The 24,025-nt window shown below is 39.8% G+C and overlaps 1 protein-coding gene across 3 annotated transcripts; it reads left to right on the forward strand.

Moving 5' to 3' along the window:
• Positions 1–641: 641 nt before the first annotated feature.
• zmym2 (zinc finger, MYM-type 2) lies at positions 642–23,604 on the forward strand. Of its 3 annotated transcripts, none has more exons than XM_087804707.1 (25): positions 642–752; positions 6,809–7,456; positions 7,596–7,779; positions 7,964–8,112; positions 9,240–9,388; positions 10,220–10,382; positions 10,606–10,818; positions 11,637–11,787; positions 11,863–11,978; positions 12,806–12,931; positions 13,315–13,465; positions 14,642–14,814; positions 14,882–15,047; positions 15,231–15,259; positions 16,331–16,472; positions 16,561–16,682; positions 16,813–16,960; positions 17,128–17,265; positions 17,339–17,469; positions 18,080–18,257; positions 18,331–18,479; positions 19,372–19,486; positions 20,374–20,616; positions 21,354–21,495; positions 21,862–23,604. In XM_087804707.1, the coding sequence occupies exons 2-25, from the start codon at positions 6,824–6,826 to the stop codon at positions 22,070–22,072; spliced, it is 4,122 nt and encodes a 1,373-aa protein (XP_087660833.1). In that variant the 5' UTR covers positions 642–752; positions 6,809–6,823; the 3' UTR covers positions 22,073–23,604. The 3 variants fall into 3 exon arrangements, with proteins under 3 accessions (XP_087660833.1, XP_087660834.1, XP_087660835.1); XM_087804708.1 differs by having other exon boundaries at positions 7,599–7,779; XM_087804709.1 differs by having other exon boundaries at positions 7,611–7,779.
• Positions 23,605–24,025: the final 421 nt, after the last annotated feature.

Below are 24,025 nucleotides of genomic sequence, written 5' to 3' on the forward strand. Positions count from 1 at the left end.
ATGTGTGTATTTGGGGTGAGATTTTTTAATGACCATCAATTAACTTTATTTGGGGATCCCAAGAAATACAAAATATAAGAAAATAATGCAACAATAATAACAAGATAAACAGAAGCATGTATTGTATTGAGTATGTCTTCATAACTGATCTGCATGTAATGTATATATTTACAAAATCAACTTTTAAATTCATGATTTATTAATCTATCTGTGTTTTCTTTTGATATCTTAGTAAGTGCAACAACAACCCCATAAAGAGCGCCACCTTCTGTATCAACAAACTGTACATATTTTCATAATATTCCATAAAAAGTATATTATTTCTCTTTGTGCAGCTTCTATAAATACAATGATAAGTATCAGTAATGATATTTAGAATCCCTGCACAATGATATTGCAATACATCCAATTATTTAAGCAATACAATTTTCCCATTTTGGAAAATTATTGATAACTTTATAATCAAATAGTCACATACTATTTGATGTGACTTGATAAATAACATGAACATTTTATCAACTGTTATTCTAGCGGTACCTTCATGAAAAATTATATTTGTATCGCGTCAAACCGGTGCTGCAAATACGTGGATTTGGTAAGCAAAAACGCCTTTTTTTCCGCCAAAAGCGAGAACTCTTCCCAATAGACAATCTTTGTACGGAAAGTGGAAAGTTCTACCTTTTGCGCATGCGCATCCCGGGATTAATGTCAAGGCACAAAAGTGGCGCTTCGCCGTTTCCAGCTCAGCTTCGGTAAGAAACACGAACTCCTATCTATCGATCCCGAATCCTCGCTGCCCGCGGCCTGAAGTTGGGGCAACTTATGCGGGGATTAAACGCGGGGTATCCGGACGTTATTGTGCGAGCCACGCTCGTGCTAAAAAAGAAGCAACTGTGGCCCAATAACTAGTTATTTCCGAGAGGTTCTGAGGAGAGCTGCGTGTCTCTGCCGACGCTACTCTCAGTATTGTTCGATTAGTTCGCTAATGGCGGACGACATGGCTGTGCTGTTTTCCGCTGGGGGGAGCAGAGGGTGAGGTGTGTGTGCGTCTGGTTGTTGTCGACACGCGTGGCCGTCGGGAGTCCCTTTTTTGTGTGTGTGTGTGTGCGTGGATCACGCGTGGATCAAACGACACCACGTACCGCCGTGTTGTTTACCAACCGCATGACACAATTGAACACAGTTCATGTGATACGTGAAAACGAGGGCGCCCCTGGTGGCCGGTTGGTATAGTTGCCACTGATTGCGCCAGGGTGGACTCGGTGTGTGTGTGTGGGGGGGGGGGGGGGGTAACTTTCCAATTAAAGCGTCACAGGTATCGATACATATGTTGTTGTTTTTTTAAGAAAAACGTGGCTGTGTGTTGAATGTTTCCTCGTGTGTGTGTGTGTGTGTGTGTGGAGGGGGGTAGGATTTTGGGGGGCACGGGTTGATCTGCGGGGGCAGCGCTTCCGACTGTTACTATGGATTCTAGGCAGCGTTTGATTCTATTTTTAGATACGAATAAGTTGAATTTATTTTTGTGGGCTTAGAAAGTCAACAATGGCGCAGTGTGTCGCTCCGGAGCTGCCGCTAAATCCATTGGCTGTTTGCGGCAGGAAGAGCGAGGGGTGGGAACGGAACATGCTGGACCACGTTTCTTGTGGATCCAAAACTTCTTCCTCCTCTTCTTCGTCTACTCCAGATATTGTCGGGTCAAGGTAGTGCTTCTCCTTTTTATTTGTCCCTGTTGGAAGTTTAACAACTGCGATGGCGCTCAAGTTTGCGGGTTTTCCGCAACTATAATGTGGATGCGTCAGCTACGTTAGATCCAGAGCTCGTGGTGGGTCACCAAGGACGTGAGGATTTCAAAGACCTGACATCCTTCTAACAGTCTGAGCTGCCATCGAGACAGGGGTAAACAGACTGAGGATGATCTGGTGCTTGCGCATCACGCACGACTTCCCACAAACATTATGTAATAACAAAAAAGTCGTTTAATATGATATGATATTAATTGCAGGTTATCTAGGAGAATAAGTGTCTTCTCATCTGATGACAGCTTCTTTATGTCGGTTAAGGTCATATTGGTGGTCTAGGCCTGCACCTCCTGGTCCACCTGGTGTTTGGTATTTGGTTGGATGTCTAGTGGACCAGGTTTTCCCCCCCTTATTTAAGATGCCTTACAATTCTGCATTGCAGTCAGGCGAACACACCGGTCTTTCCCGTGCTCAGCTCTTCTGTTTCGACTTGATATGCACATGATATTCTCTTTTTAGTGTTTTTTTTAACTCCAGGTAGTGTCAACTAATGTTTGAACAGTAAGTGTGGCTTCATCAACCAACCTTCATTATTCAATTTACTGTCACCTTACTTACTCAAGCCAAAAATAATAGTTGGCAATATTTCAGTGGATGAACTTTAATGTTGGATAAAAGGTACTTGTGTAGAAAATTCACTTTCATAACCTAAAACATCAACATGATTCATTGTTGAGGCTGTGGATTTGTTGCTGTTGTCTTCATTGATTGTAGCTCTTGGGGTACATCTTTATTATATTGGACAACTATTTACGCTTAAGTATTTCTAATAAGAAGAGAATCTGCTCACCATTCGATACACTTGCACTACTTCCGGAACGGTTTTAGGAGGACACTGAATTTTTAGTGACATCTAGAACCGAAAGTCAACATTCCAAGACATCTGCTTTAAATGCAGCTGTAGTCCGTTGGATAATATCCTCTCGTCCTCAGTCCTAGCCGGGAATATGCGGAATAACTTTAATTGCAACACCAAAATGAAGCCAAATGTTTGTTTTGACTAATGTCATTGGTTTTGTTTGTTGTTCTTGTGTACCTGCACATGTTCGGAATAAAGCATTCATTCATTAAGAAACACTGTAAATATTTCCATGTAAATTGAACATAAAATTACAAAACGAGTTATACATTTTACATTCATCAAAAAATCGATTTAATGCCTTTGAATATCAGAATTAGAAAGTTTTATCGCCAGTGTCTTAAACACAACATAGGATTTGTTGTGGTGTCAGTGCTGAGTAAAATAATGAAATGAGATAATACACAAAATTATAAGTAGAAAAACAGAACCAGGCACCTAGTTGATGCAGTCACATGAAAAAAATGGCGCTATATCAATTTATTTATTTTTCTCACTTCCCTTGTTCTTAAGCAGGGCTGATGAAGCTTCATGAAACGGTTTCATGTTGTTTAGAGGTCAGTAGGTGGCGCCATCGGTCTCGAAAAGCGCTATAGAAATAAATACTACTTACTTACTTACAAATGATGTGATGTTTCATTAGAACAGTTGTTCAAAACAAAGGAAAATGCTGCAGAGACCGCCATCTATGGGACTCTGATATAATGACAATGCTTCATGAAGCTTCATCAGACCAACACTACTAAATACGCCTTTAGGCAATTACCAGTTACACTCTGTCATGGAAACAAAATGGTTTAATGGTCCTATTTATCAGTGTTGACAACACATGTTACACTGTGTCAAACCGTGGTAGCTCTACCTCAGGAGTGCTCTCCTCTGGTGGCACAACAGGTGACCAACGTAAAACATGACTCTAAATAAAGTTGAATTCTTTAGGTATTAATTAACGATGGATAAAGTAAATGACAATTATGCATAGATTTGTTTTTGTATGTGTACATGGTCACAATCAATGATATATAATTTATTTTGATCAATTCAATGAAGGTGAAAAGGTGTTCCAGGTCAGCTGTTCTGGAACTATTTCAGAAATTACTTGTAATACAAAACAAAACAACAGCTACTATCACAATATTTTTGCACAATACTGATTATATCACTAGACGACACATTTGCGAACGTCAAATGACTCAAGAAACGTCATCCTCCATGCATCACAATATCTGTGAACCTTTTACAATTTCTGAATTTATCGACTGAACTAAAACCATCCATTCACAGGAAATTAAAAAAAGTAAATTTAAAGTGAAGTAATTTTCAACAGATAATGTTATATCTTGGTTCCAGTGTGTGTAGCTATTGGCGTTAACCTTAATTTCAGGACGTTGTGGTCTAAGATCCTGACGGCACAAAATCAAAAACAATTGATGGACTTGGTAATACTTTGCTTTAAATACTATGTTTATTGGAGGCTGTCTTACAGAAATGTTAGCATCCGTGTCGCTAGCTGTCTTCTCCTTCACAGTAACCTCTGGATGATATCAGACAAGGTGTTAATGCGTGTCAGTTTGTGTTATAAATGTATTCACTATATAAAAACAGACTATTGTCCTGCATGTGGACATTTGTCTCCATCTGCATTTAATTTAACGGGTCATTAGGCACGGCTGTAACATGAGTCGATGTGTATGGATTGGGTCAAATTCCTGTTTTTTCCTTCTATTGTGGGCAACATGTAGCCCGATTTAGCCTCCATGGTGTCATAAAAGTAAATTGGTTAACATTTAATCAAACTGATGGACAGAATTGAATTTATATAAGTTAAAATGGTTTCCCTGACCCTAACCTTCATCTAGCAGGATTGCTTCTAAGATCCTAACTTGAAACTTTATATTTATTCTCCGTGTACTAATAAATACGTATAAAGTGCACGTGCAAAGTGTGGACAGGAAGTCACCGGCTCACACGACCCCAGTGATGTCATATGACCTATGATGTAAACGAAACATGATCTAATGACTTCAAGACTTCCTTGCCATGGTGTCATGCTGAAACATGTGACTTGTAACGTGGAGGTTTTTCTTCCTGCGTTGGGAATGTTCGTACTGATCATTTGTATTATGGGATTCAATTAATTCATTTTTAATCTTTCACTAGGGCTGACCATTTATCCTATTCTGATAGTAATATCAAAAATGTCGGACATGAACACAATTGTGTGATCTTCAGAGCTGTGGTTTAGTTGTGATGACTTTGCCGCCACACTCCTTTTACATGTCAAACTTCTCAGTATAACGTACTCCAACTGCTACTTAAAAATGTTCCCCTGCCACGGGAGCGCTCACACCTGCGACGTCGGTCGTAAAACAATGTCACGTGACTCTCATTTCGGAGCAGTTCATAAAAATAAGTGAACTAGTAATTATCTGTTGACGTGCTTTAGCTTTATATTTGATGAATAAATAGATTCTTAATAGTGGATCGTTGTTGGCGTTTTACTGCTTCATTCTTGAACTCTAAGAAACTCGCTCAGAAACGTCAACTTGTTTATATAACATCCTCATAGTTGATTAGAAATAAATATCAGAAAAAATCTTTTAACCCTACCTTCATGGCTATCATGTGTAGAATGTAGTATTAATTTGCTATCATTTGTATTTTTTCAGGTATCTACCAAAACATGTACTGTGGTTACCCGAATCTTTGTTTCACAATTTAAAACATCTTTCATCTGACAGTGTTATTTATATGCCTGAGTTGTATAGTCATTTCTCAAGAGTATATGAAGGTCGTGGTGGTTTCCATCTTGTGGTTGCTGCTATGATATAAACCTATTTTATTACTTTCCTTTTCTTTTACTCTTGATATAAGATCACAGAAAGTTTAGTTATGACAAGGACACTTTCAGTTCTTCAGATCTGTAAAATGTAAATGGATGTTTGGAATAAATTCATTCAAAATAAATCTTTAACTTCAGTATATTCTTCTTTTCATTGGTTTAATTTGGTTGTCATATTTAGAAAATTGTAAATCAAATGAGAAGTACAATATCTAAAATTAAACATTACATTTATTGTTAAAAAAGATCTCGACAGATGGTTGTATTTTTATACTATAGTGCACTTTTAAATGACAATAAAATCATGAACCTTTTTATAAAAGGGTCGCTTGTGAAGTTGTGGGGTTAATAAATGTTTCAGCAAATAAGCGATTAAAAAGTGAAAGGATTTTTATATTTTAAACCTCAAGTAATTGTAGACACTATTGTAGTAGCTTGTGTCAATATCAGGATTATTATAACCAAGTCATTAAAGGATCACAAACTCAAAGAGGGTTGTTGTGTTAGGATTAAAATCACACTCACCTTCTGAGCCTCACCTACATGGTGCTGTGTGGAGTTTCTATATATTCTGCTCTTACTCTGCTCTCCAATATTGGGAAAAAAACATTCAGGTTGACTCTGAAGATGTTCGGTTAGGCTGATTGTAGGAGGTTTTTCTGTTCTTTTGTTGTGGGTGAGAGATCCAGATGGTTTATAGCTGCCTTGTAATGTCGGAGAGATAGAACTAATAAAAACAAGTCGCTTGCTTGAAGTAGTCGAATCATTCTAGTGATTCAAAGCCCTTTGAAAGAATATCTACACCTGTTTAAAGTAACACATACTGTATGTAAATATTCTCCCATCTTTTTTTTTATTATTCTCAAATTTGTAACAAAATAAGAGGCACTTTCATATTTTCGTCTATGTTTTATGAAGATTCAATGCTATTTCTCAAGTTTTGTGTGCAGGACAAGAGACAAAATTAAAACTCAACTATCCAATTATTAGTATTTTACGATTTGTATCACGATACAGGGTCAGCAAGAAGATGTATTACAATACAGCAGGAACAAGGATATATTTTTTAGTATTGTGTGAGTACCTAAAGTTGGTGTTGCAGAATTTACAGACCACATGACGCTTTTATTCTGGCTGAACTTAAGTGTACAAGAGACGGTGAGAGTGACGTATATGAACCGATCACACAGGCCTTGTTGCATGAGCTGGTCTCTTGGGACACCTGAGCTACCTGAGCAGCTGTCACCTCCCATAAATCCAATCATTTTCAAAGACGTTTAACGTCCCCCTTTGTCTGTCTGTCGCCAGGTGGTTGCCCTAGCAATGGACGGGGAGTCGGAACCAAACCCTGCCGTCGCAGACGAGGCGGGGGAACAAGCGGAGCCCATGGACGCCACTCAATCCCCACAGGCCCCGGCCACGCCCCCCAACGGGACCGAGGAAGCAGTTTCCATGGAAACGGAAGATGTCGCCTCAATCGATGGCGTGGCTAAGGACAATGTAGACGACATAGTGGTGTTGGACGGAGACGCCACGACTCCTTCCGATGACATGCCCAGCACAGACTGTCATGACTCGGCTGCCGCGGCGACGGGCGTCGACTCGCCCAAGGCGGCGACGCCTCCCCCGACCGACAGCCCGCCCGTCATATCATCCGAGACCGTACCTTCTAATCCACCGTCTAACGCTGCCGAGCCCATCATCATTGACGACGAGGAAGAGGACACGGGACACAAGGAGGACGCCAACTCCCCGCAGGCGCCCCCTGGTGGAGACTCCTCGTCTCACTCCACGGGGACCCTCAGCAGCACGGAGCCGGAATCCGAGATCAGGATCGCTAGTGTCACAACACTGGGCCAAAGAGAAACCCTTCAAGCGTCTGTGGAGGATGAAGCCGACATGAGCCTGATGATCACCTCGGTCACGTCGTTGCAGGGAGAACCAGCAGCTGTCTTGGTGAGAAACATTTTAAATACATTAATTGCTGTTGTTTTTTAGGTTCTTTATTGTTGATAAAACTCTCTGTTCAGATAGAACATATAGCCACATATGTGTTTCCCATATTTAGTGATAACTGCTGGATATTTTTGAACAGAAGAATTGTCTCCAGGACGGTGAAAGCCTGAGAGAAGACAACGAGCTGCAGATCAGCAGCACCTTCTCCCTGAACACCGACGGCTTGGCCGGTCAACCTCAGGCATCCTTCAACCCTGGAAGGGGGTCAGGTTCTGCCGGTGAGCCGGTCCAGAATGGGGACGCGGACACGCACAACAAAGCAGGTAAACTTCAGAGGAAAATGTTTGTTTGTAAAAATCAAATCTCTTTTATTATACACAAAAACCAACTGATGCGGATCATGCTTCTATGTACGGACAATTATTTCTGTGGATTTTAGACTTTGATTCTTGATAGATTTTCTGCTCAAGTATAAACATTCACCGGGATTTTTTTCTTCACCGTCAGATTCATGGATTTCTCAGTCGGCTTCAGCGCCTCGCAACCATAAACAGACCGGAGTAGATTCTCCATCGCCGGCAACCTCTCTTCCTAAACCCCCAGGACAGTCTTCCTCTTCCTCTCCTGGCTCTCAGGCACAGCCCAGGACAGTGAAGGTGATTCTCCCTTTTATGATCAAATCATGGAATTTTCTATTTATGTACAAGTTCAATGCAAATATTTTTAGTGTTTGTTTATTTCTGTTTTAATGTCCGGCCACTAGAAGGCAGCAGTCATTACGTCCTCTGCAGTTAGAGGAACAGTGAAATCCCAGACATGACTCAGGATTAGAGGATGCACTCCACTCCAGAAGCTTTTAAAGCTGATCTTTGGAGATATTTTTGTTTTAAAACAAATGAAAGCAGTTATGACTTCGTCAAGAGTAAGTAAGTAAGAAAAAGTTATTTGTAAAGCACCTTTCTAGACCAGGGTCACAAAGCGCTTCAACAATTAAAGCCTGACCATGAATAGTTCTGAAATAAGAATCATCATTTTAAAATGGATCCTGAAAGAAACTGGCCGGAGAGGGGGCCGGAATTCTCGCTGCAGAGATTTTTATTAACTGCAGGTAAAACAACTCCTTCTATTTGGCACTAAAATAAACTGTAACAATAGTCTAAACAAGAAGACACAAACGCATGGATTATAAACTCTTAATCATGTTGTGACCATTTTAAGTTTGGAGAGAAAATCTCCAAACTTAAAATGGTCACAACATGATTTAGAATTTTCTCAGCTGAAGGAAACAGTTTTAGTCAGTTTTCTGCCGCGTTGAACTAGAGACATGTCTTTGTCAAACACCCAGGTTTCTCAGGCTCAGTTCTGTAGACTGGCCTAAGTCGCCCAAGTACTAACTTAACCCTGGAACCTTATCATCAGAAGCAATAACCAGAGTTTTAGTTTTGTCCACATTTAGCTGCAAAGTATTTACACTCAGCCATTGTTTTATTTCCAGCAAACAATTGACCAAGCTGTTCAGTCTCTGGGGCACACCAGAGTCAAGTACTCGACAATATTACAAATATATCTTTGTCCCTACAGTATCACAATATATCACAATATTTATATGTATCGTGATACGCATCATATCGCCAGATTCTTGACAATACACACCTCTAGTTCACAACGTGTGCAGAAAGTAGCAACGTCTCGTCCAGCCGCTCATTTGATGGTCAGAGTATGAATGATACCGTTGTAAAGTGTCGTGTGTGTGTGTGTGTGTGTGTGTGTTTACTACCACCAGGTGACCTGTGCAAACTGCAAAAAGCCTTTGAAGAAAGGCCAGACCGCCTACCAACGGAAAGGCTCCACACACCTGTTCTGCTCAACCCCCTGTCTCTCTGCCTTCTCACACAAACCCGCCCCCAAGAAGAGCTGTACCATGTGCAAAAAGTAAGAGATTGATATTTCAACATTGCTTTGTTGGCTATTTTTGCATTTTACATAAATGTGATTTACAATTCAGCTTGAGTCTTTCTCTATGTCTAAGAAAAAGGATCCTTTCTGAGGAATTGATCATTGAATGGTCTGTTTATGATTTTCCACAATACGAACAACATGCAAATATGAATAAAAACGTATTCATTTATAGCAGGGGTAGGGAACCTGGTCCAGAAAGAGCCGCAGTGGGTGCAGGTTTTCGTTCCAACCATTCAAGAGGACACATTTTGACCAATCGGGTGTCTTAGGAGTGTAATCAGTTGATTGTCAGTCTGGTGTTGCTTGTTCAGCTGAAACCTCATTGGTTAAACTGTACATGCTTGATCGGTTGGAACAAAAACCTGCACCCACTGCGGCTCTTTCTGGACCAGGTTCCCTACCCCTGATTTATAGGGTTATTCACAAGAACATCGATAAAGAAATTGTTTTTCTTTCATTCCTTTATCAAAAAATGTGTTTCTTGACATAATTTATCAACATAAAAATCATTTACTTTTCTGGAATGTTATTAAAATATTTCTGTTCCATGCGTTTTCCTTAATATATTCATGTTAATCCCTTTAAACAGCCTTCCAAAATCTTGAAATTTCTCCTTTGAAAAACAACCTTTTGTTAAGGATATTTGTATTCAAATTAATGTGACCTATATTAGTATTAAATTAATACTAATAATATTAATGCTTTTGTTTCTTATTAAATATCCCAGTCTCTGTATTTTTGTTTCTTTTTTCTTAATCGTGTTTATGCTGTATGTGACGGATAATTAAATCGTTTCTTCTACAGGGACATAACCAACATGAAGGGTACGATCGTGGCCCAGGTCGACTCGAGCGAGTCCTTCCAAGAGTTCTGCAGCACCGGTTGTCTTGCTGCGTATGAGAGCAAGCAAAACACACCTAAGCCAGGCCTGAAAACCAAATGTACTGTTTGTGGCAAACTTACAGAGGTGAGGCACATTCAAATGCACAATAACACCCGCTCAGGACTGCAGATCCATGTTTTTATTTATTCCTGAATGTATATGTCACAGTACAGATTACTAGATTCCAATCTGTACTGGGACATGTATTCTAAAAGGTGTAACTTTGAAATGACCCTAGATGCTAATTGACTCATGTGTTGCTAGCATAATGCTGCATGACTCAAACGCTTTGTTGTCATTTCTGCAGATCCGGCACGAGGTCAGCTTCAAGACGGTGACGCACAAGATTTGCAGCGACGCTTGTTTTAACGTGTATCGCCGCGCCAACGGCCTGATCATGAACTGCTGCGAACAATGCGGCGACTACCTTCCGAACCGGGCGTCGGCGAACCACTTCCTGCTGGTGGACGGTCAACAGAAACGTTTCTGCTGCCACAACTGTCTCAGGGACTTCAAGCAGGTAACCGGGATTATTTCTACTTGGCTTGTGTTCTTTCACTTTCTGAATCTTAAGTGGGGAAATTTGAGACGTCGCACAGAGGAAGAAATGGGGGAAAAGTACAAAAGAAAAATACATATTACAATTATGACAAAAGTATAGTAGTGCAGAAAGTTGAAGATAAACGTATTCATTTCTATAAAGGAAAGTATTTACAAATGTATTTACAACATAACATTTAGTTGTTGATTAAAACCTACAATTTTGCAAAAAATATATTTATTATTTATATATACATATAGAGAAGATTATTTACTATTTAAAAAAATGTATTTCTAATGCGGTTTTCTTTTATTGTATTAATTATATTGTATTACATGTAACATTTTATTTTGAATTAATAATTACTTTTAGAAAAAAATATGTTATTTGTTTTTCTTATTTTTACTTTTAGTTTATTTCATAAATTAAAGTCTTCTCAATCAAATTCAATCAAATACTTTAACAATTTGAGTTGCAGCCGAACAAAATGTTTATTTACCGAACATTTTGTAACCGGAAGTAGGAATAGGATGTTGTATTTATTTTTGAAAGCTCGATTTATCTAAATTATCTCTGTGTTTGTTATAAAAATTATTTACTTTGCCATCAGTTTTGCTTTGTTTCTGTTGTATTTTGTTTTAAAGGTCACAAAATGAACGTTAGTCTACTTTGAGCAAACATTGGACGTGCAACATAAAATGAGCTGTTGGGCCAGATTTGCTCCATGAGTTGTGTGACATGTTTTCTTAGAATGATGAATTGGCGTCTAAAACGCACAAGTCTGTGTTGTTCTCCAGGCACACAGTAAGCTAGCCAGCTGCCGGACCTGCAAGACACTCATCAAAACCGGGGAGGTTCTCCACAGCTTCGGACCAGGAGGCACCATGGGAACCTACTGCTCCGCCAGCTGCATGAATAAAGGAAAGCTGTCGACATCTACCTTCCAAAGTGAGTTATCGATGCATGAGATCATCATTTATCATAATAACATTTCACTAAAACCTTTTCTTCAACCTTCTGTAGGTGCGGAGCCAACATGTCACTTCTGTAAAAGGATTTCCTTGCCTCAGTATCAGGCCACTTTGGCCGAGGGGAACGTCCTGAACTTCTGCAGCTCGCAGTGTGTCACCAAATTTCAGGTCAGCTTCTTGAAGGGATGTTTGTCAATGGTTTTGTTTCTTTTTGTGCATCAGTGCGGCTCAGAATATGGTTGTGGTTTTGGTTGAAATGATCATATCAGATGTTGAAATTATTTGATTCCCTTTTTTTTTAACAATTTGAATATTTTCAAAATTATTTAATTGTTGAAGACATAGTTTGATATTCTAATTCCAATTTTTACCCCCCAAAAAATGTAAAAAATATCATTTTAAAAAACAGCATTGTCACTGTTAACGCCTGGTTTAATTGTATTGTCTGATTTTATTGTGAAGCGACCTTGAGTCTATATAAAGGCGCTTTTAAATGAAGATGATTGTTAATATTATTATGGTTATTTGTACCAAAATTGTTATATTGAATTTAAAGGGTATGAATTTACAAAAAAATATTAAGTGGGAAATTTATTTCCAACTAAAAGAAATAATAATAATACTTTATTACAAACAGAAATTAAACCTTTCAGTTCATAAAATTATTGAACTCAATATTTGATTAAAACAAATCCAATATTTCAATATAGAAATTATAAAATAAAAAAAATAAATACTGAATAAAATACTCAACAAATAATTTGGTGCTAAAAAACATTTAAATGTATATTCAATTAAAAGTTTCAACGTTAAACTCAACCATTCAATTTTATGATGACGCTAAAAAGAAATGTGCATCATCATTAATGTATCATAGAAATTCTTTCTTATTTCATGTATAACACAAAAATAATTCAAATAAAGTTATTTGAAGTTCGACCTTTAAATTCAACTTGTCGTTTTGGACTCATTGACACTTTTTCTTGATTTTCCAGAACGCCACGTTAGAGACGGACACAAACGGACAAACGCCCGTCGCCGAAGACAATGAAAAGGTTCAGCTCAAGTGTAACTACTGTCGAGGCGCCTTCAGTATGAAACCAGAAACCCTGGAGTGGGAGGTGAGACTATCTGGAGGAGAGAAGTCCATTATTTCAATAGACCTAATGATGCAAAAAGAAAGATGGATAAAGCGTTGCTCTTTCAGACTAATGTAGTGACACCAAGTGTTGGTGTGACAACATTCTGCTGCAAGCCTTTTTCTTTTGCTCTATACAGTTGTTTCTAACCTTGTGTGAAACCAGTGCCACATGAAAAATGATGATCCTCAAATCTTGACAACCGTTGGAAGATGAAGAGTAATATGCTATTAATGTTATAAACAGTGTACAACAGTCTTCAAATAAATTGTCTTTAAGACTTCGGCTACGTAGAACAAGGACTTCACCTCTGTTATTATTTGTTCTTTTATTTATTTGCGATGTATACTTGTGTCTCTCCTCAGGATAAGGTCTACCACTTCTGCAGTAAAGTCTGTTGCGACGACTACAAGAAGCTGCACTGCATCGTCACGTCCTGCGAGTACTGCCAGGAAGAAAAGACACTCCACGAGACCATCAATGTATCCGGGGTCAAGAAACCGTTCTGCAGCGATGGTAGGAAGTCATCTCTTAAATGTGTTTTTCGTCACTTTGGTGAAATAATATTTTAAATATTAACCGAGATTAATTAATTTATCGGTGCTGCTGCCAAGATACAGCGAGTTTTTCTAGGTAGTGGTTTGTTGAAATGAAATGCATTCGCTTCTGATTATCACCAATTTTTGATTTAGTGTCGGACTCGTAAATACGTCCACACATATAGTACCTGTCAAACTCAAGGTGTCGATAAGGCCACTTAAGTCATTTTATTTGGCCTCAAAATTGAAGTAAATGTACATGATAACTTTTAAAGATATTAGTGTTTGAGCTACGATAAGGAACTATCCATGTCAACAATTATTCCGAGACTTGGCCTCTCGCTCAACACAAGGGTTACGTTCTGAAAACCTGATACATTAAAGACATACATCCCTCAGGTTTATAAACATTTACCAAATATACTTTTAACTACATAAAAATATTATAAAATGGGACAACGTAGATGGACAATGGGCAAGATATAAATCAACATTTATATGAGGTGCAATCCTTCTCAGTAACAGTGACCTAAACAGCTCCCATAATGCTTTGCCGCCCAGCTAAACAGTCAAAGCTTTTGATCGCTTTTTAAATAGTAACATAGACAATAAATTAAAGTACAGTATTGTAGCAAAAAAAGTCAGCCATCACTATATCGATCAGTGTGTAAAAAGGCATCATGGGAGTTAACTCTTTTGTTTGCACCATAAGGAGGGTGAAGGAGTTCTGACGCTGTGTTGAAGTTTTATCTGCTGTTCAAATAAATAATTTGGAGGAATTTTACTTTTATTCCGTTCATCCTCTTCCAAATTTGCTGATCACTTGGATTGGTCGCTTAAACCCGACTGGCTGGCGGGCCAACAGAGGTCAATTCTTGTCGAGACATGGCCACAGTGGGTCTGTAACCTACAGATGGTTCAAATTTCAATTTTTCAAATTTTCTTGTTTTCTAAATATCGTAAAAACATCAAAAATACCATCTTACTGACAGGGCCAGAAATAGCCTGTTTGCCACAAGTTTGCGGCCCCTTCAGAGTTTAATATAATGTAAAAAAGAAAAATTGGGCAGACGATTGGGTTTTTTAACTTGCACTTTCAGTTTTCATGACAGCTTGTTATCTCAGTGTGTTTTTGGTCTGCTCTCCGTTCAAGGTTGTAAGCTGTTGTTCAAGCAGGATTTCATCAAGCGTTTGGGTCTGAAGTGCGTCACTTGTAACCACTGTAGTCAGCTCTGCAAGAGGGGAGTGACCCGGCAGCTCGGCGGCATGACTCGTGACTTCTGCGGTGAGGCATGCGCCAAGAGGTTTCACGACTGGTACCACAAGGTCAGTCCGGCAGTCCGAGCTCTGAGCCTACAGTCCACGTGCTGATGTTCCTCCGTTTGGTCACTAGGCGGCGCGCTGTGACTGCTGCAAGGTTCAGGGTAACTTGACCGAGTCTGTCATGTGGAGGACGGAGATGAAACACTTCTGCGACCAGCAGTGTTTGCTCAAGTTCTACCTGCAGCAGAATGACCCCATCATGGTGACGCAGAAAGGCCCTGAGAACACGAGCCTGGGTAAGAACCTGCAACCTTTTATCTTGCTGACATTTGATCATTATGGCGCAAACAAAAGAGATTAACTACACACAGGTGTTAACTCCTCATCCAGTAACTTGCTAATTCCATTGAAACAAAATGTTTGATGGATAAAATCACACGTTCACAAACGTTATAATTGCATAACCTTTATCTTTACAGGGCTGGATGGTCAAGGCGCTAAAATCGGGGTGAGTCGTCGTCATTTTATATATAATATAAATATTGTTTGCGCTGTTTGTTGCTTCATTCTATATTCTGTCATTTAAATTGTTGATTTGTACAAAACTTTTCAAAACAAATTCTAAATTTTGAACAACATTTGGACTGTTTAACTCTAAGATAAAAAACGTTATTCAGTCATTGAGTGATGCACTCATAATGTAATATATTAAAGTTTTAAAGTAAGTAATTCAAAGTTTGGACACTCAACTTCATTGGAATGCAGACCTTATGTTTTCCTTACAAAGCAGGTTATCCATATATTGCGGGGGCCGGCAATTCAATTTCCCATGGGGCCACATTATACACTGTAGCAGTCGTAGAGGGAGAAAAGAGCTTTAATATGATGGACGAGGGGCTGAGGGAGAACAACAACAAGGACTAGATTAAATTGACTTTATAATAGAAAGGAAAAAAACACAAACTGCACTAAGTATGGATATTGAATATGTGAATTAAACAGACCATGTATTATTTAACTTTGCTTGCCATTATATTGAGATATTAAACCTAAAATAATTAAATGAAAAAATTGTAAATGTGTTTTAATATAATTCTTTTGTGTGTGATGAATCATACTTGAATGGGGAAAAACTATTTTAGATTTAGATTCACAACCAAACTAGTTTAATGAGTATTAAGTACAGTTATTGATTATCTGTCAGAAGCCCTTCTACATAGATACTTAATCCCTCTGGAGGTTTCCTTCAGGATATTGGGTACATAATACTTTTTAAATCTTTACTCGCCACAGTTTGGCCATATTGAAATTGTTAGACACAGTCAACAAAAATATATGATAAGCATCAGACATACTTGGAATTCATGTTAATTAATTGAATGAATAGCAACTATTGGTGATAAGATTTGTCATAATCAACACAAGGTTTTATGGCTTGTTACTGTAAATAATGTTTTGATAATACTACAGCTTTCTTTACAAGTTATCGTCCTCGTGAAATACTTTTGACTCCCAACAACTTTCACTGCACTGTTCGAGCAGATCAAAGATTATAGCGTTCTTGTCTTTCATCTTCTAGTTGGTGAACCAGGGCACTGTGGCATACGCTGGTGGAAATCTGATGAGAGACGTGAAGAACAAGGCGGTGCTCTGCAAGCCCCTCACCCTCACCAAAGCCACCTATTGCAAACCACACATGCAGAGTAAACATCTACAGACAGGTGGAGACAATTTATCTTTTTATTTAAATGTTGTTCAGAAAGAACTTGTTTGATTCATGTTTTGTTTTTTAATTATATCTCTCAACAGACGCTGACGATGGTGTGAAGAGAGAGTTTATTCCTGTGCCCATTCCTGTGCCCGTCTATATCCCTATACCCATGAACATGTACGCCCAGGTCACGCCAATGCCATTCTCCATGCCTGTACCGGTGAGGATGCAACACAGACGAACACCACGTCTTAGCTAATAATGGCACAAAGATAATGGTGTTTTAATGTTTCTGGACAATTAACAAGAAACATTGCTGATTCAGCTATTTCGTTTTTATCCACCCACAGCTTCCTGTGCCTGTGTTCCTGCCTACGACTCTAGCAGGGGCAGATGAAATAATCCAGACCATTAAGGACCTGAGGTCTGAATTGTCGCCTGATCCCCCCGAGACTGTCCCTTTGTCTAGAAAGAGTGTCTCGGAAGACCAGAAACCAGGTACGCAGCTCAACTGGTTAAAAAATAAATTCAGAATAAAGTCTCAGTAAATCAATAGGAAAAGGATATTGTTTAGTTTTGCACCTATATATATATTTTTTTGTACTTCCAGAGTCACAGTTTAAGAACTGATGCAATAACTGTTTTTTTTTGGTTTTGTGGAACAGATGCAAAGTCAATCAAGGTAGAAGTGGAAGCAGCAGTAACAGATACAAGCTGCCTGAAGAACGAAATAGTAGAAATAAAGGAGGATGACGATGATAAGTATGAGCCAGACTTGGACCTTGAGGCTGACTTTCCCCAAGGTAAAATACCAAGAACATGTTTTTTAAAAGTGGATCCTGAACAACCTTGAACTGTTGCTTTCTTGTTTTCAAGGCTCAGATGAGATTGCGGCCGTGGAAGGGACGGATGACGACAAGGGTTCATCTGTCCTGGCAGAGGGGAATGAAGGGAAAGAGAAGAAAGAACCAGAGGAGTTAGTATCTCGACCGCGGCCCAAACGTCTAGTAAGTTTACAGACAAAGAGTGGCCCTGATACTGTTCTGTTGTTTTTTTATTCGCCCTTATGAGGGTAATTTGAAAGCTAATGGACATTTTGTACTTATCTATGTGCTTTTTTCACATAATCTGATCATTTTTGTTCTTCTGTGGTTCCTCAGTTTCTCTTCCTGTTAAAGCAATTTTTAGTTGTTTCCATTATTGGCCCACCCCTGAGCTAATATGTGGATTAATGAACAGCCGCACTTATGGCTACAGTGTAAACCAGCGTAATTCAACTACATAGTGAAGAGAGCCACAGTGTATTAAATGTAAAATTGATATAGTATGCTGCTCCATTAAGCGAGTTAGTGACTTTATAAATAAAATGTATCACGATTACAATTATTACTACGTTCCCTTTGGTGATACCAGACGTACTTGCTGATGCTCCCTGCAGTAGCAGCGAAAGCATTGCATGAAGCAGTGCTTCACTAGTGATCTTTTCATTTTTTTTATTTCGATTGTGTGTTTCTAGGCTTTTATTGCATTATTGAATACTATAAAATGTGGTAAAAGGCATGAGCAGAAAAGTAGGAAGAGGAGAGGTAGAACACTAATAATCTGGTTTCTTTGTAGGGAAGTAAGAAGATGGCAGTAGAGAAGGTATCAGATTCTGCATCTTCTCCGTCACCTCCTGCTGCAAAACCATCAGAAGGTTGTTCGCTGCACCTCAAAGCTCACTATGGCATCAATGCTTGGAAGCGATGGGTTCTCACGAGCTCTGACCGCTGTAAAGGGCAGGACAACAAACAAGGTTAGCACTTTACTACCAAGCCCGGTAAGAGAAGATAATGAGCACATTTCAAAACACATCTGTCTGTTTGCAGCACCATCTAGTCCCAGAAGTAACCTGCTGTCCTTGAGTCCAGAAGAGCTGAATGCATCATTGTCCCAGTTTGTCAGGGAGGTGTGCCGGCCCAGCGGTGAACGCTACTCGCCGGACAGCATTCTCTACCTGTGTCTGGGCATCCAGCAGGTTTGTAGAACCCCTTCCAGCTTCTCTGCGTGTACCTGCATGTAGGTTGTATTATGGTTGTTCTTCTGGGTCTACGTTGGTCAGTTGTTGAAGGTTGTTTTCATTTTTATTATTGGAATTGAGCAACATTTGTTTTCTGAAGCCATGTGAGGAAAGTGATAAAACGGTATAACGGACAATTTCAACAAAAACTATAATAGTAATAAAGTTACAATATCCAGTAACTCATTTGAAGGAAGTAACTGTAATTAAAGACTAATTAATATTGATTGTTTTACAATTCTATGCATTTTTTTTATGAGACTAAAGGGCTGTTTCATGCTGATGGTAAACTATAGTGATTTTCTAGCCGACCATAGTTAAAATATTCATATACCAGAATTTACTTTTTTAGAGTCTTTATGACTCGAAAATAAATAGATTTTGAAATTATGAAACGGGATCGTTCGATTAGCTGGAAGTATCTGCTGTTCCACCACCATTTTGGAGGTAGGAACTAAAATTTCCGTGATGGGAACCAACGGCGTGTGAGCGTTGTCAGTGGGACGAGTATAAGTGCTGCGCAGTTCTTCTTCGTGCACACATGTTAGCAGCAGCGCTTTCTGACATGGCTGCGCCTTCGTTTGCAGACTTTTTGGACGATTTGACTAGAAAACGTAAGCGTAAGTTGCTGTTTTGTTTCCAGGGGTTTCAATGAGGGTTAGAAAGTACAAACGAGGGCCATTGAACGCATGTGATGTTTGTCCTGTGATTAGAACAACTTGCTGTTCACATTCTGAAAACAAGTGTAGATTATTTTTATAACTATGAGGACAAAACATCCAAACATTTATGGAGTGTTCAAAGTCAAGTTAAAAAATAATAATAGTTTTCATTATACTCTTGTTTTCAGCACCTTCACTCCAAAGGCCGAAAGGATGACCTTTTCTCTGACTCATGCTTCGACAAGTTTGGGGAAGAGCTACACGTGGTTCTGAAAGACTGGAACCCCAGTGTTCTGTCCGATGGTGAGTTGTGGCTTCATGTTTTAAACGTCTCCTTATTAAGAGAACATTATTTTAAATCTGCCCTGCATGACTCGACGAACGCGGGGCAGCATTGCCACGTGGTTTAGCTCCTTGCTAATGTCTGCTGTAGTAGATTTGCTTGTTCAGAGATGGTTTTAAAATCTGTGTCCGATGATTAAAACTCTTCTGCTGTTCACATCCTGACTCTCTGTGATTGCACTATTAAGTTCTATGAGGACACTATATTTTTGCAGCATTATATTTGTATTTAGTTTCCTAACTTGTCATGTGTGGAGCTTAACTTCTATCCGGAACCTGGCAATTTTGAATTTGGTTTCATTCCTGGACAATGATTTTAATTCATTTCTCGTATAAAAACAATGTTTTGTATATTGTTTTAAAGTTATTTTGCATACTTTGCATACACACAATGTTATACATAAATTGAAGAAACATCATTCAGTGTCATTAATCCAAACGTGGAGGCTCGACTAGGCTAGACCTGAAGAAAGTGCGATCTGGGTGCCCACTCAAATGTGGTCAAAATAATACAAGTTCAACTTTTCATTTAACTAGTTTGAAGATCTTTTTCTGAACTTTAATTAGGTTTTTTTTGTGTTCATTTCATCTGCAGTGGTTTTATATTGATTTATTTTAACTTGAAATAGACATGTATTATTTCTTTAGGGTTTTTGAACTTGAATCTATGAATAGAGTTTAGTTTCCTTTAATTTTATATATTTGTATTTTTTCCATTTGTCCTCTTTTCTGATAGACAACCCCTCACTATATTTAATACCCCCCTGCTGTGCCACTGTGAGCCCCTGGAGTAGAACAAATTAAGTCTAGTTTTGTTAAATTCATTTCTTTCTTTTTTTTATCTTCAGGCTCACAATGGAGTCGACTCGGGGAGCAGAGTCTGTGGAGCAGCCGGCATCTGGGGGAGCAGAGTCCCGCCACATTGCTGCGTTCTCTCGTCTACCTGAACACCAAATACTTTGGCCTGCGCACCGTTGAGCAACACCTTCGACTCTCATTCGCAAACGTCTACGGCCCAGACACCGTCCATCCTGTCACCAAGGAAACCACCGTCTGCATCCGCGTGCCTTCCATCTCTCAGGATCATCCAGGTGTGTGAGCGCTTTAACTTTGATTAGTTGTTCATGAGAACTGGGACGCTGTTTTTAAGAGGCATTTTTTTATTACTGTGGTCCCTCGCCAAATCAGTTCACCTTCCACTGTCTTGCTTTTCCTTCAACACTGTACATTTAATTACTTTGTTGCAAGCTTCAGTGGGAACTGCACAACCTCTTTGTTCAAACTGTAACGGGTGATTTATTTGAACAGAAGATGAACTAAAAACGAGTCACGGATCTTGGTGTGAGGCACTAATTAACCACACCAACCTAACTTATTGATCCAATAAAAATGAACTCCCATGATGCCTTTCTACATAGTGCTATGTTTAGTGAAAGCGGGTTCAAATGCAGGGTTTTTTTTAGAATGTAACTCCTGTGATAGGCGACGGACCACTGAATATTTTTTCTTTTTAAAGGTTCAATTATTTGAAATTAGTCACAAGCGTTAACCCTTGTGTGAGCTATGGGTCAAGATGAGCCAGTGGCCCAAAAACGGATCAGTTTGTGAGTCACCTTGACCCAGAGACGACACAAGGGTTAAGAAAACAAATAAAAGTTGTCATGCAGTCTTGACCTGAAGCTGCTGTGTCCAATGATTATACCTCTTATGCTGTTCACATTCTGACATGTTGTGATTGCACCATCGACTATAATGAGGACACAAGTCAAGGAAGTCATAACCTGGACCGATGTTTGTACACGTATATTAACCATGGTGTTCTCCACAGATAAAACAGGGTCCAGGAAGAGGAAGAGAAAGCTGGAGGACAACCATGACTACGAACCTGACGACGACTCGGGAGCCTCCGTGACTTTAACCTGCATCAAAGAGAGCGAACGTCGCCTCTACGAGCTCTACAGATCCAAGTGGTGAGTCGGTGAACATCTTGACTCTTGGATCTGATGGTGAAAAGTCCAGTGATTAAACCATTTTGCTGTTCACATCCTGAATACCAGTGTTGATCTTTTAAATAATGAGGACTTCTCGTGCCCCTGCAATGTTGCAGTTGGTCATCTGCTCTCTCAGACTCTCGTGCCTCCTACACATGTTTTATATATACTTCAGGTTAAATCTTAAACATTACAAATCGGAGTAAGGGAAGTTTCCTGAGGGTCTTGGGAGTACTGGTAGCCATCTGCAAAACGGGTGCTTGAGAGAGCAGATGGAGAGGCTATGGCAAACCGTTTTCAGTTGTTTTTTTTAAATCCTCTCAATTTGTCTCGTCCTCACATCAGCCCAGCGTTGTTGTCGGAGCGATCAGACGTCTTCTATGTTCAACCGGATCCCGTGGTCGACCCGGATGCTGCCCTGTGGTTCAGCTCGACGCCTATGGAAGGAGACGCTCTGGAGCGACTCGTCGCCAGAGTCCTCGTGGTCAGAGATGTTTACCAGAAACACGTGGAGGGGAACGAAAGTGTCGTGTCGGCGGAGAGTAGCAGCCGTTAGAGACGTTGTTAGAAGTAGCAGAAGCGAGTTGCAGGTCTGCGTCTTCCCCTCACTCGGTCCTCCTGGTGAGGAGAAGGTGGTGAGTGGAGGTGGAAAAGGAAGAGCAGCTGCGGTGATCTCAGCTGAAGGTGAATAGTTAACAATAATACTGTGTATTCTTTAGGAACTTTAGATCAAAACCTGCAGCAGCGTAGGAAGAGAACGATGGGCTGCTGAAACACAAGAGTTGTCCTTGAAGTTTACAATCGAAGGATCAGGTCTGCAACGTCTGCACGACTGAGAACATTTCTCTCCCCCAACCCCATCTTATCACTGGCATCAGCACACATCACTGGTGTTTAAATGTCTTAACGTCTTCTAAAACGGATCATGCAAAGCTCCTTAATCCACTCTGTTCCACAAACCAGAGCCCTGTGTTTGTCACAGGTACTCGTGACCCCCTCATGGCCGATCCGTGTTTCCGAGTCCTCCTTCAAACTGTCCACTACCTCTAGAAGCATCTGCGCCACATCCACACCCGCCAAGAAAACGTCCCGCGACCATCTCTATGCAACTGAATCAGGTCCAATAAACGCGTGCGAGAACGTCAGGTATCAGTTCACAGGTCTGATCGTTTTATAAAGGTGTCCATTTAGAAGCTGCTCTCTGGTCCTCGCGTGCTCACCCAGACTGAACCCTCACAGACTGAGAAAGAACTCTTGTCCCACCTTCATGCTGCATCTGCCCCCCCCCCCCCCCCCTCACTTTGGAGTTCTGTTGGTGCCACGTAACCCCCACGATCCTACTGTGTATGTGTCACTGAAGTATAAGGAACTCGCGTAAGCTTCAAGAAATCGGCTATTTCGCGTAGTCTGGTTGTTTATTTTCTGCAACGCTGCCTCTTTTTCCAGAGGCGAGTATTTCTTCCCGACTATTCACTGAAAACCAGCCGTTCCCTCCTTCATGAGAGTGCAGGATACCATTTGACATGAAGGACCATTCGCTCCGTTCCGTTTCCTACCCTTTGTCTGGGTTATTTGAGTTAAGAATTGAGGGGGTTTTTTTGTTATAAAATGTTCCGTTTCGACTGTTTTTATTTGAGTTTCTACACATTAACACTGTACATCTGGGAACAACGTTAAGCCTAAAATGACACTTTTTGTTACGTCAAGCATCGACTTCACCGTTCATCTCACTCGACCGGTGTTCAGCACAGATTCGCCTTTTTTTTTTTCAACTCTTCAGATATATTTTTCTGTCCAAGATGGAGGTGATGTGGACGCCAGAGGGATAACTCAAGTCTGGACTTCCCCCCCAGACCACAAAATGAAACCTTTAAACTTGAATGTGGACGTTATCAGAAGTGCATCAGAAGACTGGCGGACTGACCGAACCACGCTGGACTCCGAGGCAGCGACTCTTGCGGCGGCTCTTACAGCCAAATGTGAATGTGCCTAAACTGTAAATACTGAGAGCGACTGTGACTCCAGTCTGACGCTGTGTGTCTTCTGATCTGATCTATATTCATGTTAAATAAATGATTTCATTTTCTACTCCTGGCTTGACATTTTCTCAGCACATGAAGAAACCAGTGAAGTTTTTAATTTAACATGGTGCCTTTTATATTTTCTTAGGTTTCATTCACATTCACTTTAATATTTGAGGTGATTTTAGATGATATGTTTGTGTTAAATCATTTATAAACCAAACGTTTGTTTAATTAAAAAAATGTTTGAATAGTTTCTTTGGGAGTTCAGTTAAAACAAGCATTTTCAACATACAATTATTCCTTAAGATAACTTTTCGAGCACTATTGTAATCGTATATAAAGATTGGCGAGTTTCAGAGTAATAGTCTCGTTTTTGGTCCAGTTTAAAGAGCGAGTGAGTATTTCTGACAATGTTTTAGTTCGCCCACACACTTGACAGTCTTCAGATTAGTTTCCTCACAAATGGATGTTTAAAAAAAAAGAAG

Source organism: Callionymus lyra, chromosome 12 (assembly GCF_982586985.1).
Source record: "Callionymus lyra chromosome 12, fCalLyr1.hap1.1, whole genome shotgun sequence".
NCBI classification, from domain to species: domain Eukaryota; kingdom Metazoa; phylum Chordata; class Actinopteri; order Syngnathiformes; family Callionymidae; genus Callionymus; species Callionymus lyra.

What these genes read in the sequence shown, in the direction of transcription:
- zmym2 (XM_087804707.1), top strand. Translation starts at nt 6,824, where the DNA reads ATGGACGGGGAGTCGGAACCAAACCCTGCCGTCGCAGACGAGGCGGGG. An exon ending in AGTGTGTCACCAAATTTCAG is followed by an intron (nt 11,979 to 12,805) that starts GTCAGCTTCTTG and finishes TTGATTTTCCAG; the next exon opens with AACGCCACGTTAGAGACGGA. An exon ending in CCCTGAGAACACGAGCCTGG is followed by an intron (nt 15,048 to 15,230) that starts GTAAGAACCTGC and finishes TTATCTTTACAG; the next exon opens with GGCTGGATGGTCAAGGCGCT.